Source organism: Scatophagus argus, chromosome 3 (assembly GCF_020382885.2).
Source record: "Scatophagus argus isolate fScaArg1 chromosome 3, fScaArg1.pri, whole genome shotgun sequence".
Lineage (NCBI taxonomy): Eukaryota > Metazoa > Chordata > Actinopteri > Scatophagidae > Scatophagus > Scatophagus argus.
The window spans coordinates 25,242,513-25,261,954 of record NC_058495.1 but is presented as its reverse complement, the minus strand read 5'-3'; the positions used below and the strand labels follow the sequence as shown (position 1 = coordinate 25,261,954).

General features: G+C 40.4%; 1 protein-coding gene and 2 long non-coding RNA genes across 8 annotated transcripts in view; 1 reads left to right on the top strand and 2 right to left on the bottom strand.

Moving 5' to 3' along the window:
- grip2b (glutamate receptor interacting protein 2b) overlaps positions 1-10,790 on the top strand; it is a 197,487-nt gene extending 186,697 nt beyond the window's left edge. For 4 of the 6 annotated variants that reach the window (XM_046385014.1, XM_046385010.1, XM_046385009.1 and 1 more), the window contains 9 exons: positions 475-619; positions 2,859-2,998; positions 3,250-3,459; positions 3,682-3,838; positions 5,573-5,687; positions 6,878-7,091; positions 7,203-7,411; positions 9,000-9,146; positions 9,506-10,790. In XM_046385014.1, the coding sequence (XP_046240970.1) occupies positions 475-619; positions 2,859-2,998; positions 3,250-3,459; positions 3,682-3,838; positions 5,573-5,687; positions 6,878-7,091; positions 7,203-7,411; positions 9,000-9,146; positions 9,506-9,664 (1,496 nt within the window). In that variant the 3' untranslated portion in view covers positions 9,665-10,790. The remainder of the gene's footprint in view (positions 1-474; positions 620-2,858; positions 2,999-3,249; positions 3,460-3,681; positions 3,839-5,572; positions 5,688-6,877; positions 7,092-7,202; positions 7,412-8,999; positions 9,147-9,505) is intronic. The other 2 variants (XM_046385012.1, XM_046385011.1) reach the window with 1 other exon arrangement.
- LOC124057003 lies at positions 3,699-5,618 on the bottom strand. Its single transcript, XR_006843047.1, has 3 exons — positions 5,512-5,618; positions 4,268-4,341; positions 3,699-3,834 (listed from the first exon to the last, which is right to left on the bottom strand). It is a non-coding gene; the product is annotated as an uncharacterized LOC124057003 (long non-coding RNA).
- LOC124057002 lies at positions 6,932-17,276 on the bottom strand. The gene is made up of 4 exons (XR_006843046.1): positions 16,843-17,276; positions 9,276-9,658; positions 8,978-9,140; positions 6,932-7,063 (listed from the first exon to the last, which is right to left on the bottom strand). It is a non-coding gene; the product is annotated as an uncharacterized LOC124057002 (long non-coding RNA).
- Between the last annotated feature and the right edge of the window lie 2,166 nt (positions 17,277-19,442).

Below are 19,442 nucleotides of genomic sequence, written 5' to 3'. Positions count from 1 at the left end.
AATGGATCCATACAAGTTGTTGCGGAGACACGTCACCCTGTTCCACTGTGCGTTTTGATGTGATGTAAACACACACACACACACACACACACGAAGGGATTGTGTAATCATGCTAGATTATGACTCAGAGGGTATATTCACATGCACACAGGCGCAAACACACGCAGAGTGAAATACAGAGATTATGTGTTCATGCTACATGATGACAAGGCAGTCTCTCCCCCTTGGTTGCCATGGAAACTGTGTCTTCTTCACCAGTGTTGTCTTGACAAGAGTTTTGACCTACTTCTGGAATTAGATATGTGTATGCACACACCTGTGTGTGTTTCAAATGAACAGGTAATATGACACAGCATCATGTCATGAGCTGAGGTGTGTGTGTGAACATCATACTTCAGCCAGTATCATTTGCACCTCGGAAGTGAAACATTAGAATAATGTGTGTGTGTGTGTGTGTGTGTGTGTGTGTATCAGATGAGCAGGAGACGTCGGGCAGCATCATCTACACTGTGGAGCTGAAGCGGTATGGAGGCCCTCTGGGTATCACCATCTCAGGCACCGAGGAGCCTTTTGACCCCATCACCATATCCGGCCTAACCAAGAGAGGCCTGGCTGAGAGGTACGCTCCCTCTCTCTCTTTCTCACACACACACACACACACACACACACGCACACACTGAATCTAGGTCACCTGTTCCACTTGGCTTCAGTGCCAGCGTAACAGGATTTAAGTACAAAATAAAAATGAAACAAACCTACCAAATTGCTTTCAGAAGTGGTTCATAACCCCTGCTTATTTGTGCCACACCAGCAGTGGTTATGAACCAGCATGAGCACCATCCCACACCACATGAAACAGCTCCTCTGTGGATCGACCCCAGATATCACGTAGGCGTACGCTGTGCTCTCTGTGGGGCAGGTGAGCTCACGTTCCTGCTCAGCACCGCCTCTACTGGCAGCAGGCAGCAACACTTTATCCCTTCACACAAACTTAGCTCTGCGTTGTGTTTTTCTACGCTGTTTAGAAACGTTTCACACGTTGCACATAAAGGTTTTGCATAAAGTCAGCTTAACAGATATCATTTAATCATTGTGGGTTCATTGCATCATTTGTTTGGGCAAGTGGTTCATGAATTTTCCAGTGGATCCATGATTCATGAAAATTTTTCTTCCATGTTTCTAGATTATCATGTTTTGCCGTCTCATTGGTGGCTTACGATGGCATATTAAGGCCGTTAGGGGAAAAAATTTCTGCGTCATCTCAATCTATGATAACCTGATTATGGGTACATACTTTGCTTTGCTCACTTGCAGTTGTCCAGCCTGTGCAGGTGGTGTGGCTGCTTTGCCATGCAGTATTTTAGTGTTCACATTTAATGCGTTGGTTTTAGTTTCAAATGTTGTTAATAACTATGAAATATTAATGAGTGGGAAACGTCTCCAGTGCAGTTAATGGGCTGTAACCTTTTGTCTTCTTTGCCCTCAGACAGCAGTGGGCGATTTAGAAACAACGCAGGTTGAATGTTGAATCCCATTCAAAACACAGCTTTGTCTGCAGTTAGTGTTTATGGTCCAAAAACTAATCGACTTAATCTTTGTGTTCACATGGAAACACATACAGAAACCTAAACCCAAATGAGACAGATGAAGGAACCAGCGTCGCCTTGTTTAGTCCTCCCTATCAGAGGGGTAAAAACATTATTAGGAGAATTTATAGAGGACACATCAGACAATGGAGGGATTCCCCGGCAGCAGCCGAGTGTGCAGCAGGTGCCATGTGACGCGCAGTGATGACAGATGAGATAATGAGAAACTCGTGTCCACGGCGACGAGACCAAACAGAAGATGACCTAATGCTTTTCCTCAGTCGTGAAAATCCATCAGCGAATTCAGCTTACTTCCAGCTCGCCACACAGAATTTAAAATGCAATATCAGCTGTTATAACCGGTTCACAGGTTATTCCACCGCCACACACACACAAAGGGCGACAGCTTACTGCTCATCCTGGTACATGTCCACACACACATATACACTCTGTGACCCCATTTCTTGGAGTTTGTGATGTAATGGTTCTGTTTCCTGTCCCAAACTGTTGTCAATAAAGCACTTTGCCTCAAATCGTTTGGCTAAAAGCACTCTATAAATAAATTTGGCTCAGTGTGACAGAGGAAAGTGCAGGACTACAGATGATAGCAACATCGCTGCAGCTGTGTGGCTTGTGGAAAATGTTTTTTATTTGAGCTGGTTTGAGTGCTTCGGTCTCCATTTATCTGCTTTAACCAAATCAGAGACATGAAATCCAGAAAAACTTCTCTCTTAAAGACATACTGAAACAAATAAGTTTGGCACGTGTTATAAGTGTGCGTGTGAGAGTTCAAAAATAAATATCCTACCAGAGTAGGCTGCAAGATAAAGGTTTTTACACAGTTTACGACAGGTTTAATGCAGTGGCCAATGAGGGTGTTACTCATCCTGCAGTCACCTTGTTGTGGTTGTTTCATATGAATTTTGTTTGAACGGTAAAAATTTCCTGATCTGTAAAGAGTGTTGGTGTCGGTGCAGCTCTGAAGACCGGTGATTCAGCATCCGCTTTGAATCTAATGCAGTCCACACAGTGCACAGTAAAGAGTCAAACATGTCAGCACTGGTACAGATGTGCTTTTTTGTGTTTTTGTTTGTTTTTTCAGTTTCAGAGGATGATAACATCACTGCAATTTGCGATTGTTTTGATAGAAGGGAAAAAGTCTACAGGGTTTGCACATTATGTCTTAGTTTAATTCTCAGGTGTGCAAAAGTGTCAGGGTCTTTTTTAAATACGAAAATTCTTATGTGTGCCTGTGTTTCCATGCGTGTCCAGGACAGGGGCTATTCATGTAGGTGATCGCATCTTGGCTATCAACAGCGTCAGTCTGAAAGGCAAGCCTCTGAGTGAAGCCATCCACCTGCTGCAGATGGCTGGAGAGACGGTCACCCTCAAGATTAAAAAACAGCTCGACCGTAAGCACAAACTCTTGACGACAGCTTTGCACTTGCATCACAAGTCCCTCTTTGTGACATGTGGCTTTAGGTTTGATTTCTGGTTTCAGCTGAACAAAGTTCTCTAAAACGCCTGTAGTTTGTTTATATCAACATTCACCTCTGACTTGCAATCTTTGTTCTTTAAGTTAGCGATGTAAGGAAAGTCAGTCTTGCCTGAGAAGATTTCTTTGTTGGCTGATGATTATTTCATTGGACAAACCCAATTCCAGCTTTTTCTCTTCAAGATTTAGAGGAGAGGAAGGCAGCAGAGGTGGAGGACACCACGGAGAACGAGCTCAGTGACCCTGAGGAGGATGATTTGACGGACAGCCAACAGACGAACAAGCTGTCAGAGCTTTACTCCACGACCATACCCAGCGTCGACTCTGCCATGGAGTCATGGGACGGCTCAGGGATGGACGCCGGCTATGGCAGTCAGGGTATGCTACCACACGCATGTGATGAAAGGCCAGAACGACAACACAGTGCAAAACATATGAAGTTTGATAGAACACAATCACTGCAAACTCTTGTTGTTCACGTCTTGCAGGGAAGAAAAAATCCCAAATCCAAATGTCTGCAGTCCAAAGTGGGCATGCCCATAAGTGGCAGCGATCTGTAAACACTGAACACTTTATTTGGTTCCTTCACTCCACCTGCAGGTACATACAGCCACCAGGCAGCTGGTATCGCCCTCCACCCCCATGAATGGCGTAGTGCCAAGCAGCAGCGCAGCACCACACCTCCACCTGGACGCCGGAAGAACTACCCCTTCAGCGATGGAGGCTTCAGTGAGGATGACTGGGACAAACCACCTGGGTAGGAAGAAAATTTGTTTTATCTTTTAACTGCAAGTCATGCATCCTTTATGTCTTTGACCAGATTTCTAAATTCATGCTATGCAGTTTTAGATCTTTTTTATTTATTTTTTTCAACTGAGCAGCCATGGGTTTCAGTTCATTTTTGTACTGCATGAAAAGCTGATAATCTGGACTCGAAACTTGCTTCATTTGTCTTTTGAGGATTCCACAACAAAAGCAACTCCAAAGAGTCTGTGATTGTGTTTTGGACAACCAGTAGATGCTTGTAGCGTAGTTTTCATAATGGCTAGCTGTGAGCTAAAGTTTATGTGATCTGCAGAAAATGGGATGTAACTAACAATTATTTTCATTATTCATTAATCTACCAAATATTTTAACGACTAATGATCTACAATTTATACAACAAAATTGTGAAAATGCTTATTACAATTTCCCAGAGCCCAGAGGGACATCTTCAAGCTGCTTCTTTTGTTCAACCAGCAATCCAAAACCCAAAGATTACTAAATGACAAAACAAAGCAGCAGATAAATTCATTTTACCAACTCATGTTTGACATTTCTGCTTGAAACATGCAACAGCTCTGTAAATAAATAAATAAATAAAACAAAAACAAAAAAAAGCAACAGTTCATTAGTTAATTGGAAGATAAATAATTGATAACTATTTTGCAGCTCTAGCTACAACATACCAAATTTCCTTTCATTTCAAAATGTTAAAATAATAATAAAAAGAGTTTTATTTAAAATATTTGTGGAAAAACTAGCTATTTACATAGCACAATTCTTAGTCAGTTTGTTCAATGCTTTAATCATTGCATATCATATCATGTGTCATTTAGTGCATACAAGCTAAAAATGGCCAACACTTCACAGAGCCCAAAGTGATGTTAACACCAAAACACATTCACTTTATAATCAAATTAATTAGGAAGAAAAATTGTTGATTCTTCATGTTTGAGTACCTAAATTGGTACATTTTGCAAGTTACAACACTCAAAATTGTTATCATTTAATTTTCTATCATTTTATTTAGCTTTATACAAGCAAGTATCAGAAGGTTGCATCTGATTCTCTGGTTATCTCAGTATCAGCGCCGAGAGCTTGTGGTGAAGTGGAAATTTCAGTGTGGAGGTGGAGTCACACTGAAAATCTGTGTGTTTGTGTCTCACTGTGTATAGTGATGAGTGAGGAGGTTAAGCCTTGTGAGGATAGCAACATTCACTGGGGTTATATAACACTAATGGGGGTGGAGAGTGAGATGGCGAGAGGAGAAAAAAAAAAATCAGCTGCACGGTGAAAGTGAATTAATCTTGTCAGTCAAGGACATTCAGTCGTAAAAGATTACTCATGTTGGATTTAACCAGAACGAATAGCCTTGTCTGGTACTGACACTGCTCTGGATTCACTCAGGCTTTGATGATGATGATGATGCAACGCCATTTCCAGTGCACATAAAAGAGCACAAGGAATCGCTGCCTTGATGTGCAGACTCAAGTACGCAGTACATTTGTTAACATTACAATGACTCTTGATTGGTCAGGTTACTGTTTTAAGGTTTAAAAAAAAAAGTTTGTCCAAACATGGGCTTTTGTTTGGTGGCTTAAAATACTGTCTCTCTATATATATATGTCTACATATATATATGTATATATATATATATATATATATAACCTAATAATGACTGGCTCCCAAAACAGTTTCATTCAATTTCCTTTGTGTTTGTGTGTGGCAGATTTATTGGCCAGCAACCAGACGGTATTCTGTTGGATCCAGACGACAGTTTCTGGTGTCAGGCACTTGAAGATCTGGAGACCTGCGGCCAATCAGAACTGCTCAGAGAGATAGAGGTCAGTTAGCATGTTAGCAACAAGCCCAAACAAATGACCTGTTCTTCACAATCGCATGTTAACATTAGCATCAAACCTTAACTGAGGGCTTACTGGTAGTCCTGCCATAGGTTCGGGTTTACGATTCAGTGTCCATTTTCGCCCATTGTTAACACCCCATGCAACAAAAGATGCACCTTGGTGTCCCGATGTGTCTGTTTTGCATTTTCTCATTACTGAATAGCACACTATGAAGCCTGTGGCAAATCAGCTCTGCGTGTAGGCTCAGTAGCTACGCCCTAAACACTCACTAAACTAACTGTAAGATTATAAACAATAACCTGCTGGCACATCATCCTCAGCTACTGAATAGTCATGAGCAGTTAGGCAAGGCAAGCTAATTTAGAAGTCAGCATTCAGATGCAAGAAAAAAAGTGCTGTACAGGGTCATAAGGAACATAAACAATAAGTTATTAAGAACAATTTAAAACTGTATTTAAAAGGCAACAAAAGCAAGAAATAAATAGTTACAGATTACATAACCATTGGAAAGCCACAGTAATGTTTAAGATTTAAATGAGCAGACCGTTTTAAGAGACTTCAGGTATTTAAGCTTGTTCCATCAAGGAGCAGAGAAAGTAAAAGCTGCCTCACCTTGCTTGGTTTTGATCCTGGGAACACTCTGTAGTAAATCTGTCCCGGATGACCTGAGGGGGACTCATAACATGCATGTAAATCAGATGTATTTAGGCCCGAGGCCATTTAGTGTTTTATGGACAAGTAATAACATTTTATATATATATCCTTTGACACACAGGAAGCCTGTGCAGTGATTTAAGAACAGGCATAATGTGCTGCACTTTCTTGTTGTTGAGGACTCCAGCAGCAGCACTTTGGACAAGCTACAGCTGTCTGAGCAATTTTTTGTATCCCTAAGACCTGTTCAGACAGCATTATAATAACTAATAATAATAATTAATAATAATAACAGTAACATAATTACTGTTAACTACTGTTCACATGGCATTAACAGTAGTATTTCACGTATTTCTACACAGGACTTTTCTCATCACCATCACTCACAAGTTAGCAGCTTTAACCTCAGACAGACAAAGGTTGTACACCATATGCAGACATATAAAGATAAATATACACAGTGAACAGAACACAAGCAATAGCCAAAGTTTAAGCGTGTGTTTCGGTTTGGGCAGGCATCCATCATGACAGGAACAGCAATCAGTCTGGGTGTAGATGGTGTCAACAAGCCTCCAGCTGAGCCCATTCTGAGTCACAGCAGAATGAGCCCGTTGCGGAGAAATTCTCTCCTGCACCAGGGAAACCTGCTCCACCAGGCGACACACCTCCACCAGGGCGCCCATCTGCACGAGGAGGCCCACCTGCATGAGGAGGCCCAACTCCACCAAGGTAAATGCAACCAAGCCAACAGTGATTCTCTCTCTAATCTCAGAATGTAGGACTAAATAAATAAATATTTGTTTAAATACTGTTTTAATCTCACTCTTTTACACAACCCAGATGCCCACCTGCACCAGGAGGCCCATTTCAACCATGAGGCCCACCTGCACCAAGGGGCCCACATCCACCAAGATAACCAATCCCCTCTCCTACACCATGAGCCCAAACCCAAAGCCTCACTGAGAGTGTCTGAGAGGACATGGGAGTCTCGTCGGATCAAAGAGGAGATGCAGGGGATTCTGTCCCCAACGCCTTTGGAGCTGCACAAAGTGGGTTGATAAGATTTTTTTTCACTTATTTAAGAAAATAAGTTCATTACAGATTTAGGCACACATTTCAATTATTGGACTTTTAGAAATAAGTCATCTAGTCTACTTCGTGTTTCAGCGCAGAGCTTCAGCTCGGTTGTGGCAGTTAAAGAGTTAGATAAGAAAACAGATATCATTCTTGTGTCTGTGTGGAAAATTATGGTGCCAGAGTCAGGAGGTAGCTTAGCTTAGCATAAAGATGGGTAGCAAAGGGAAATAGCTCCAAACTTATCAGAATCGTACTGATTTCAAGTTCATTTCCGTTTTATTCTTCTTTTAGTCAGCTGAGGCAAATAAGACCATTTGTGTTTGGTGTTTGTAGCTTCAGAGTAGATATTTTGACTTGGGAAAAGGAAAACCACAGTGATAACAATAACTAATATGACATTACACTTGAAGCAGCTAAATGGAATTCAGCCAACATTAATTACATGTATGCTTTTTCCTGCTGGCGCATGTCAAAATGTCTTTTGTGACAAATGCATTCCTATTTTTGACTGAGTCTGAAAAAGACGTAATTTCTTTTGTTTTTCAGTGCAGGGTATTATGTAATATGGCATGGAAAGTAATGTATAGCTGCCCCTCTTGGGCAATTATTGCTGTCGGTTACATGCCTTCATCCTCCCATGCATTTACAATGATGACTTCATACAGGGGTTTGCTCAGACTTGCACAGACTACAGCCAGGATGAGAAATACATTTGTTATCCACAGGGAGGAAAATGTATTAAACTCCGATGGGCTTAATGGTCAGCAGCCAATATTTTACATCCCCTAAATGGTATGTTATTAAAAGATCATGCATTGTTCATATATCACGTAATACTGCCTTTTCAGTTGTAAACCACAGTTCTTAGAAAAACTTTTGGCCTGCATTACCACCACACTGTAACATAAAACTTAAACACAATGCTTTTGAATTGGCTACTAGAATCTGTCGAACATCTGTCAGAGAACAATACAGACTGCTGTAAATTTATATCAAAATTATACATAATGATTCTGTGTTTCAAACAGTGGTTGAATGACGCCAAAATCTGGCTAAGGTTAAGTTGATAAGAGCGCTGACACACCGAGCCAACATTCGTCGCTTGTGATTTTTGTGGTGCACCATTGGCCATTTTGGTCAGTTCAGTCTTTTAAAGCTGGTGTTTGTGAGAAACAGCTGCTGGCCTTTTTTTTTATCCACAAGTGATGAGGAGATGGTTATGATGAGACCATTTAAACGGATTTACTGTGACACGGTTGGCTCATTTGTTTCGTTTGTCTGTCAGATTAGGAGCACAGGTGATCAGCCATCTTGAACAGTCTGTCAACCTTTAACAGCAAGCATGAGATCATGTAACGTGATACTATCTGTTGGTTCGCCATAACATTAAGCTCGTTGTGTCAGGACCCTCGACGACAACCTGTGCTGTCAGTTTCTAAAGCGTGTTTTTATATGAATGCATCACTCCTGTGTCACACACACAGACGCTGCTTTCCGTTCACGTTTAACACAGCTAATTTACCAAATCAGCGCCTCACATCCATGTGCTGTCCTCTGCAGGTAACAGTGATAAAGGACCCAGAGATCGATGACTTTGGCTTCAGTGTGTCAGATGGCTTCTTGGAGAAAGGCGTTTACGTCAACATGATCAGACCTGATGGGCCAGCCGACCGAGCAGGGCTCAAACCCTACGACAGGATCCTGCAGGTGACCACAAGGGAATCTCTTTAATATCTGAGGGTCTTCACAAACATATATGGGCAACAGTGAAGAACTTGAAGCCCTTTTCTACAAAATTCCAAATAAAAGCAGCTCTTCAAAGCTACAGTTAATTACCTAAGGTGTACCCAGCTGTTTAAGACCAGATTGATGGAAAAAAGCCCTTAAAACAAGAAAGCATAGTGTCATCAGGAAAGATGAACTAGCTAGCTACTACATGTCCATTATCCTGTATACTGCAGTTGAAACACTAGTGGTCCTCAAATCGTTATACAAAGCGGGTAGCTAACGAACCAAACAGCGGTACCTTTTACTTGAACGGTCACTGACTGTGTCTCTCTGTCCAGGTGAACCACGTGAGGACAAGGGACTTTGACTGCTGCTTGGCGGTGCCTCTGATCACAGAGGCCGGGGACAGACTCGAGCTGGTCATCAGCCGCAACCCACTAGCCAACAATGACATGGAGGACAATAACAACACTTTGGACCATCCGCTAGACCTGTAACAGGTCTACAAAAAGACGGACCCATGAATCTCTAGACATACACACTCATGCATTCACTCTGTCACACTCAGGCAGGAGATATACGCTAACTGGTGACGTGAAGCGCAAAGTTATATCCACTGGATCTGGCCCCAATACACACATGCACACACACATACACACACTCTCCACTGGCTTGCAATAATTCTAGCTAAACACAGAGAACCCCTTCCACTCACACTGGGTTTAACTGCTAACATTTAGTACATTTCTCCATGGAAGCACAGCCACAGTGAAGAAAAACCACCAGAGACAGACACTCTCCTGAAGGCAGGCCTGGAGTCCTCAGTGTACTTCCAACATAAACAACCACTTACTTGGCAATTTAACCTGCCATTTTAACCAATTCTTAGTCTTTTAATATTGCTTTCACTTAAAACAAATGAATAAAAAACAGAAATCTGGATGAGGTGACTTCAGCTATTTCCAATGGCAGACCACAGGTTTACAGAAACTTCTCATGCCAGTGGTACATGAGGGATCTGCCTTATTACACAATAATGTAATTTTAAGAAATTTCAATTCAAAGCATGTTGATAGATGAGGCTGATGGGACTCAATAGAAGATTGAACCAACACTTTGAGGAATAGTGTCTGCCTGTGGTCTGTATAAATGCAGCCATTGTAGAGGTCCATGTTGCTGCTAAGAGTCTGCTCAAACACTGTTTTTGTTCAATCCAGTCATCAAAAGGGATGGGAAAGAAATGCAGCATCTTATATGAAATTCATTAGTGCAGGTAACTTTTGCCGCAGCACGACTGGGAAGCTGTGCTAATGGAGATGCCCGGAGGAACCTGTCTTGCCAACAGAAGAACATCGTCCTACAACATTCTGAGTTATTTTTGACCCTTTTCTGTTTGATTTGCTTTTTGCCAAGTGCTGGGAGGGTTGCCTGTCTACACTGACCAATCTGTCACTACAGTTGTCTGACAGCACTGAATTCATTTCACCCCTTGCGTACAAGGTCCAACAGCAGTAGCTACTATGTATGCATTTTAAATAGCAAAGCTCATGTTTTGGGTTGAGGTTCACCATAATAAGTATAAATAAATAAGACTTATTTATAACATTAAAGCTACTAAGTGCAGTACTTGTGAGAAATTCAGTACGACTTTAGTTTTGACATGTCAGTATAATAGCCATTGGTTTTTAGCAGCATCGAAAAAGCAGAAAACACTGTGAGGCCCTGAGGCAGGTTTGCTTAATGGCACAGAACAGAAATAAATCAAAGTTCAGCAATAAACACAGTTTAAGCTGAAGCTTGCAAGTTTCTGGTGGAAACAGATGGCAGAATAAATGAAAGACTGATGGGAACGTAGTTATTCAACAGCAAACAGACAAACATGTCTTTTACCGTCCAGTCAGAAACCAGATGATAATAGTGTCGATCAATCTTCAACACTAAAACATAACTGCTGTTTGGCTTTGTGGGAAACACTGGAGATTCAGCAGCACAAAGCTCATGAACAAAATTGAAAAAACAGCATCATCACAGAGATTTGGTTTGTGAAGATGCTTAAGATATCAAGCCGGTGAAACCAGCAACAAGTCAAACACAAACATCATACATACTATACATACATCATACATTCTTACAGAGCAGGGCCAGCATGCACAGACATGAAGCAAAGCAGTGTGCCATTTGTTTGTTCACAAGTCACTGCGTGTGTGTGTGTGTGCTGTAGTCCTACATCAGTGTTTATAATGTGTACATTCCCATGAATGTGGGTGTGTTTGAAAGGGTGCATGTGACCACTTGAGCAGACCAACCAGTCCAGCGTAAGCTTTCTTTCCATCATCTTAGTGTAATACTACAATACCCATGAGCCTTTGATGCTGCTGCTTTGGAGATGCAGCTAGCAAGAGAAGTGGAGCTATAATGTAGCCAAAATACTTCATCAGTGCAGTTGAGACCATAGCATCATAGTTGCTAAATTACTTCAAATTTAATTGAGATTCTATTAGCAGTTCTCTTAACAGCATAATTTCTAGCTGCCATTAGCAATGCAAGTAAATACGACTGGATGTTTCATACCAAAAAGCGATTTTTAATCAGAGAGCAAGCTATTTTCTAATGCAACTGTTCTCAACAGATCTTTTGCACTGATAATTTGACCATGAGGATTTCACGTCCATCCAAGCTGTGGCAGTGTGCCATAAGCTCTACCTACTGGGCAACTCTGGCATGTGGGTACTGTAGTCAAGACAAACATGAAGAAATCTGAACCTATAATTTAATGACTATTAATCCTTTTCTCTCACTTCTATTTTTGGTCTGCTTGGAAACACCTCCTTCTATTTCCACAATTTTCTCTGATTCCTGCCAAAAACTCTCTTTGGCCCAATTACTTGTGGATTAACAGGAATACGACTGGCTGTCACTCCCTTCCTCTACACAAGTGTGTATGACAGAGAGAGCGTATATGAGTTGGAAGGTAAAAGTTTTATATAGGTGTTCCTGGGTGTATGTAAGCACAACACAGAGACCTAATAATATGGTGTGAGGGTACAAAAAATGTGTGAGGGAGGGACACAATGCAAACAACACAGAGACAGACGGGAATAATACATGTGAAAGGCGAGGACAGAAAACAGCCCTTGCCCTTGGAAGGACTGGAAAAATGTTGGACAGGAACAATCACAACCTCTGTTCTCTCTCTCTCTTTCACTCTATTCGTATGTCTCTTACTCTTTCCTCACATTGTTATGTAACACACTTCCAACCCAACTGCCCCCCCTCCCCCAAGAACAGCCATGCATGTCAGTCCGTGTCTGTGTGAATCATATGACTGCATCGGTGTGTGTGTGTCGAAGCTTCTCCGTGTACTATAGTCATTTGTTTACGTTTATCTATGAATGGATGGATTGATGTGTTTTTTATTTGGAGCATGTAAAAGCTGTGTGTGTGTGTGTGTGTGTGTGTGTGTGCGCGCGTCACAGAGAGAGTTAGGTGGTGTACATTTCATTGTACAGTGGTGATACTTGGCAGGGCTGTGAGCCGTTCACCTTCCCGTATGAAACCCTGATGGAACTGAAAACAGTACAAACTCAGTTTTTGTGAGCAAGCCAGAGGAAGACAAACCGTTTCATGAGTAACAAAAAAGGGACATATACTTCTCTCCAAGCACTTACTACAAAAAAAGAAGCACACTGTTGAATACCATGCACTGTAAGTATTTTCATGTACAATGGAACAAACTTGTCTGAGTGTTTTTTTACTCAATGTCAAGTGGCCAAAAAAAAAAGTTTTGTAAAGCAACAACAAAAAAAATGACAATATGCTGAGAAAAGCCTTCCAAACTGTTCTGTTGGTTTTTATGTATGTATGTATGTATGTATGTGTGATCATCCATATTCCCTATGCAGTTCTGGGTCAAAGGTCAATTTAAAGCCCAATCCGGAACCGGAACCAAATTCACAGGGATGAATGAAATAAGTATGACAAATTACACATTCAAAGCGGTTAAAATGTAAAAATGGCAACACATTCAATTATGGTGACAATGTGGGATTGATTCTGTCCTCATTTTAAACAAATACAAATTATTAAATTATTAATGTACTGAACAATGAGGAAAAATGGTGGAATGTCAATCTGAAGATTTTGTGACTTGCCTGTTTTCATTACTCCTGAGCTTGTTAAAGGATATAATGATATCCTTTAGGATATCACTACATTTGCTAAGTTGTTACATAATCTGACATTTCTTACATTATCAGCTGCAGGAAAGTGTTTTTCATGCCTGCCATTTCAGAGTGCCCCCCTTGAACACACACTATCACAAAATGTATTGAGCTTTTATGGTTCATTTTAACCAGAAGCTTAAAAAGAACAAAGTTATTAACCATGAGGATGCTTATTGCCATTGACCAGTAGTGAAAATTCACGCTGGAGAAGTGGAATAAGTTGCAGTTCTCTAATGATAGTTTCAGCTACAATTACTGTGTGTTTCTACCACAGGTGTTGGGGTTGGGCTGGGGTTTCTACTATACAAGCTGCAATGTGAGCTCCATCATCCATCCATTGTTTTAATTTGGAGACACATGAAGGGAATAGAAGGTCCTGAATCACACTTTTATGTTAGTTCTGTTTGAGGCAACACTTTTATTCATATTTTTTATAGGGTGAAGTAAAAAACGACTTCAGGGTAGTAAATTTCTGGCCCACTTGCCTGTCTGGGTAAGTGGGGGAAAAAAAACTGCACCCTGAATGGTTAGCAAAATATTAGCCTATTGCCTGAATACTGATTAACTAGCTAACTATAGGTCTTGTCAGCTAACCATTAGCTAAACTTGGAACCTATTTGAAGTGCAGTCACATAGTTACTATAGAACATAGTCAGCTAACCAACAGTGTTCTGATTACAGGTCTACAAAGAACCAAAGTTAAGTAGATAATCATCCTATCTGGTCAGCTAACAATTAAATTTCAGCCCACAAAACTGCAGTTAGCTAGCCAGAGCATTAGGCTAAGCACTAGCTTACTGCCACAAAACTGTGGTTAGTTTTCCAATTTTCTTATCTTCAAGATTGCTACAGTTAACCATAATAACCTTACCGCTCCTCTCAGTACCTAACCTTCCACTACAAATATCTTTTAAATTTCCCAACTGGCAAATTTCAGTGTATTTGTGAACCATTGGTCATAATGAGAGCATCACCAATCTTGAACGATTTCCATAAAGGTTACTGGATTCATGCAGGCCTGTGACATTTGTAATTACTTTTCTAACTTTATTTTAACATTAATTAATTTCAAAAGGTATCTTGACAAGCATTGGTTTTTTGCGATTCCGGATTGGGCCATTAATAACGTATGCGTTGGTATTGTGTATTTTGTTTTTCAAACTGCGTAAAGTTCTATTCTATGTAATATAGTATTTTTCTATGACAATATTACTCTTCCAGAACATGGGAGAAAATACAAAACAAAAACTACGAAAGGGAAAATAAAATGTATAACTTTGTTGTTGTTGTCGAGTTTTTTTCTTTTCATTTTCTATGAAACGAAGAGTGTACTGCTATACTTCTCTTTTCAAGAAGAACATGAGAAAAGCTCAAAAGAAAGAAAAAAATAAAATGTCTAATTTTATGTTGGATGCCTGGTCTGTCTTTATTTTTGTGTGCCTTTATGAACCTTAATGAAACCCAAATACGTAAGTGCTATGTTCTATCTTATCCAAAGTGTTTATGTTTGTGTCTATAAATGTTGAAAAGAATGTGTATTGTAAGTACTTGAGCCGCTTGGTATTTCCCGTCTGTGTGTAAATGTGATTTTTTTTCTCCCACTCTGCTAAATAACATGGTTCATTCTGTGCATGTGTGCTGTACTGTACATTCTTCCTCTGCTGACTTAATTATCCCCAAGAGTCGACTCTTACATAACAGGTCCAACACACACACATACACAGTCCAAATAAAATGCATGCATACACACAGACACACACACACACACACAAGGACACAGCAGTAACACATGGAAAAGTACTTAAATACCCTAAGCATACTATTTACGCACACACTTACACAAGTATGCATGCATCATCCTTACAGTTTTCTAATGTGCAGACAAACATGCCAACCCTGAAATAGGAAATTCTGCCTCTGGACTGTACAGATCTTCATCATGACTTTCCACTGCCACTAATCTGAGGACAGACCCGAAAACAAGCTGAAACCTAGAAAGACTGGAAAAACCACACCTAACGATCGACTTCCACTATCACACGCATACTCAACAAGTAAATACAGAGAAAACACACTGGCCGGCAGGTACAGTATAAGAGCTGCAAGACTAGGCAACAGGCCTGCACAAGTTTTTGTATGCTTCTGTGCCATAACAGAAATGCACATCCATGCAAAAGAGTTGTAGAGAAAGGAGACGTGGTTGGTCAAAATGTAACTTTGGTCAACACTCCCCATTCATCTTCATAATGTGCTGAACAGTTGTGCACTTGTTCCACGCCTTATTACGTGATTTACTGATAATGAAAGTGAAAGTGGTCGCTGATAGTGATGAACCTACAGACAACGATCATTGGAATCTGCAGCTCCAATCAGCTTTAACAAGCTTTTTAGTATTTCATGGCGAGTTCAAGCTCATTGTTTTGGTGTCCCACAGTGCTGTGAGCTGTAAGAGGCAAATGAAAACAGCCCCAAACGGCAGCCAGACACAGTCAGCAACTAGCTAGTGAACACAGTGGCAAATGTAGCATCTACAGAGTTCCATACGTGTAGCTAACTGAGGGTAATCAAATATGCAAAATTTTGTTCTCCAAGATCACAGCGTTGAGAGTTGCAACTACGAGCTGGAGAAATTTAACAATACTCAGGTGGTGACTGCACTAGTTACACCCAAGGGTACACTGTAAACAACTGTCATGTAGATTAACAGTGAAATACTGGCAGCAGGGTTGCCATATTTTACTGTTAATTTTACAGTTCTCCTACTGTAATCACTTCAACAGTATGTTACCATAATAATACTACACACTGAATTACAGTACACTGCTGTATTCTCTTGATATTACAGTAAACTACTGGCAGCAGGGTTGAAAAGTAAATTACCATTTTTGCTAGTTTGCTTAATGTAAACTTTTTTTATTACTGTTATACTATAACGTACTAAAACACAGTATAGTGCTGTATTTTGTTCAATTTACAGTATACTTGTGGCAGGTCTACAGCATTAGGTTCAAATTAGCAATGAAATTTCAAATATGTCAATTATACATGTTTACCCATGCTATGAAATCACAGGCTTACCAATGTCTCTCCCTCACAAACAACAGCTCAGACACCCGTGTCCAAATTTTAACAGAGTTTGATCCAACTTAAACAGGTACCTTAAAACATAAAGAGAAGGCTTCTGTTCTAAGGCCGTGCCTAGAACAGAACCAAGAACCAAGAGCCTGCCAAGATTCTGCTGACTGACTAAAATGAACTTACAGGGTACTCTTTTCCTGACAACGGAACAGGATCCCTTCTTGTTAACATAAATAGTAGTTCTACAGCATAAATACCCAAATTTCTGAAGTGAAATATGGCAAATGTAGTAGACAGTCAAACAAGAACACACAACTTAAGACAAACAGTGTGAAATAATCATGGCTGCGTTGATGTAGAGAGCTTTCACTGACCTATATGAAATTCCACTCGAAGTCTATGAGGTTCTTCAGCAGACTGGACACATGGGGACTGACTGTTTCAGACTTCTTCTGAACAACTTTCCCTGTCCTCTTGGAGACCATCTTTCCCCGGCTGGCCTTGGTACCTCTCTCTGGGTTGATCCTAATGAAGCACCTGAAAAATGCAGCAGTCTGAGATTAGAGGTTGGATAGAAATAAAGTCTACTACTATACAAAGTAGGGCTGGATGATATGAGCAAAATCAAATGTCAAAATATTTTTGCCTGAATACCTCAATATCAATGTTGTGATGCTATTGTAGGGATGACTATTGGTGGTTTCATAAGATATCTGCATACATGATTTTTGATAGACAGTCATTAGTAATTTGGACATAATGGCCAAAGGCTAGAGACAAATATTACAATGGCTGCAACAGTTTCATAAGTTCAGAAAACTGCATCTCTTTACTGTAAAGCAGCCTTTAAAACCAGAAACAAGCAACAGTTATGCCAGAGCCAGACATAATGGAAAATAACATAAAGTGATCACTAGAGAAAGACTTAAGATTAGGAAAAAAGTGTTGCACACACTGGCTCAATATACATTTCTTTTTTATACAGATGCATTTTTAGGCCTTCTTCAAGACACAACAACTCATGTAAGACATGATAGAACAGATACCAAATACAAACTGAAAGATTAAGATGGAGGACAGGCTTTGCTTATCTCTCTGGTTGTACAGAAGGAAAAGTACATAAAACATAGTGTAAGCCAGGATTCGGGCTGGGCGATTTGGATGAAATATCTAATTGCAAATCTTCTGCCTAATATTTAGTTTTGCTGTGTGTTAATTTTGTACCACAGTCCATACAGCAGTCTAATGTGAACACAAATCTGTGGCGTAATAACCTCATTTTTTTCAACATTGGCATTCATTTGGAATACGTTTTCATTTATTGAGAGCATTTTACACAATGTAAAGTTAAATCTACCCGCCTCTCAAAGCATCTCCACGGTCTGCAGCCAGACATCAGGGCAAACTGTACTGATGTCAGGGAGGACAAAACCTGATCTTCTCCTCAAATGTTATTGTTGTTGTGTTAGCACAACCGTACGTGTATACTGGAATAAATCCCCATTAATAAACTGCAATTCACGGGTTGTGGTTTTACACTAAAGTTTGAGACACACTGATAAAACCCACACACTGTTGTAGCGCGTTTAATGTGCCTTTGTGTTGGTTAACACTGGTAAACCTGCTAAGCTAACCAAGTCAGTTATCACAGTAAAAAGCACGATTACTTCCAAAAAAATTATCCAACGAGATACTTAATAATCACCTGACGATGTCGACAAAGTTGTGGACGACTCGCTTTAGTTTGGTGGTACGTTTAGTGGGGATTAACTGACACTGTCTATGTGCTGGATGTGCTAACGTTAGCTGCGGCTGCTGCGGAGGAGGACGTCGACACCGCGCACTCGTCAGCCTGTAGATACAGCGTGTGTGTTGCCTTCGCCACGTTACAGAAGCAGGAGTGCTGCCTGTGTGTACTTTTGAAAACTTGTGGCCGCTTTCGGCTCCGTGGTACTTACTCACTGCCCACTCGTGAATGAATGCCGGTACTGGCTCCAACACGTGATGCTCTCCGTCACGGCCTGCACCTGCACGGCGTGGGTTTGCCCTGGGTGACACGCGCTGCGTGTATGTCTTACACGTAGGAGCCTTTGCGATTCATTTTCCAAAGTCAGACCTCTTTTTTGTGTTTTCATGAAAGAACTCGAATTGTATTTTAAATCAGTGTCTTCTTCTAAAAATAAGAAAGCTATTAAAACTATGTGGCTGTGCGCCCACTTTAATAATATTTTTAATTCAAGTTAATTCTTTTTCCTATTTTACTTGTGACCCCTGGCATGTATTTATTTCTATTTTTTTATTTTACTTCTGTTTTTTTATTATTATTTTCTGTATCATTTATCTCTTTCTCAATTTTCATTATGTATATTGTCCACCATTTATGTATTATTGTTTGTTTCATAAATGGTTGTTGAATAAAGCAATTTTAAAAAAAATAAATAATAAAAAAAAGCAGCCTTTGCAATTAGTTAACTGCACTTCAACCATAGCCAATCGTACTCGGCCACCAGTGTCCTGCGCTTATCCAGACAGATAAAATATATTTCAACTTACCTTGTGAAGTGCTCCATTTGTGCATTAAGTGCAGGAGTCAGGTGGATAATCCTCACATCGACTGTGCTGCCCGTCTCCAGCAGAAATACAGTCTTGTTCTGTATTTGTGTGGCCTGTTTGCCATGAATTCTACATCACTCCCAGAATGCTATTTACGGTACATTACAGTATTTTATGGAAAACGGTAAGCCGCTGATAGATATTGCCCAGAATGCATTGTTTTCTACAGTATAGTTCTGTTTTAATGGAAAACAGTATGTTACTGTCACAATTTGGCTGTTTTCTTACAGCGATTTGTTACAGTGTAGTGTCATCAGTTCAGTATTTGACCCAATGTGAAATCTGGTCACAAATTGTCATTTTCTTCCTGATGAATAATGCACAGAAAACATAATGAAGCCATGGTGAAGTTGACCTTTTG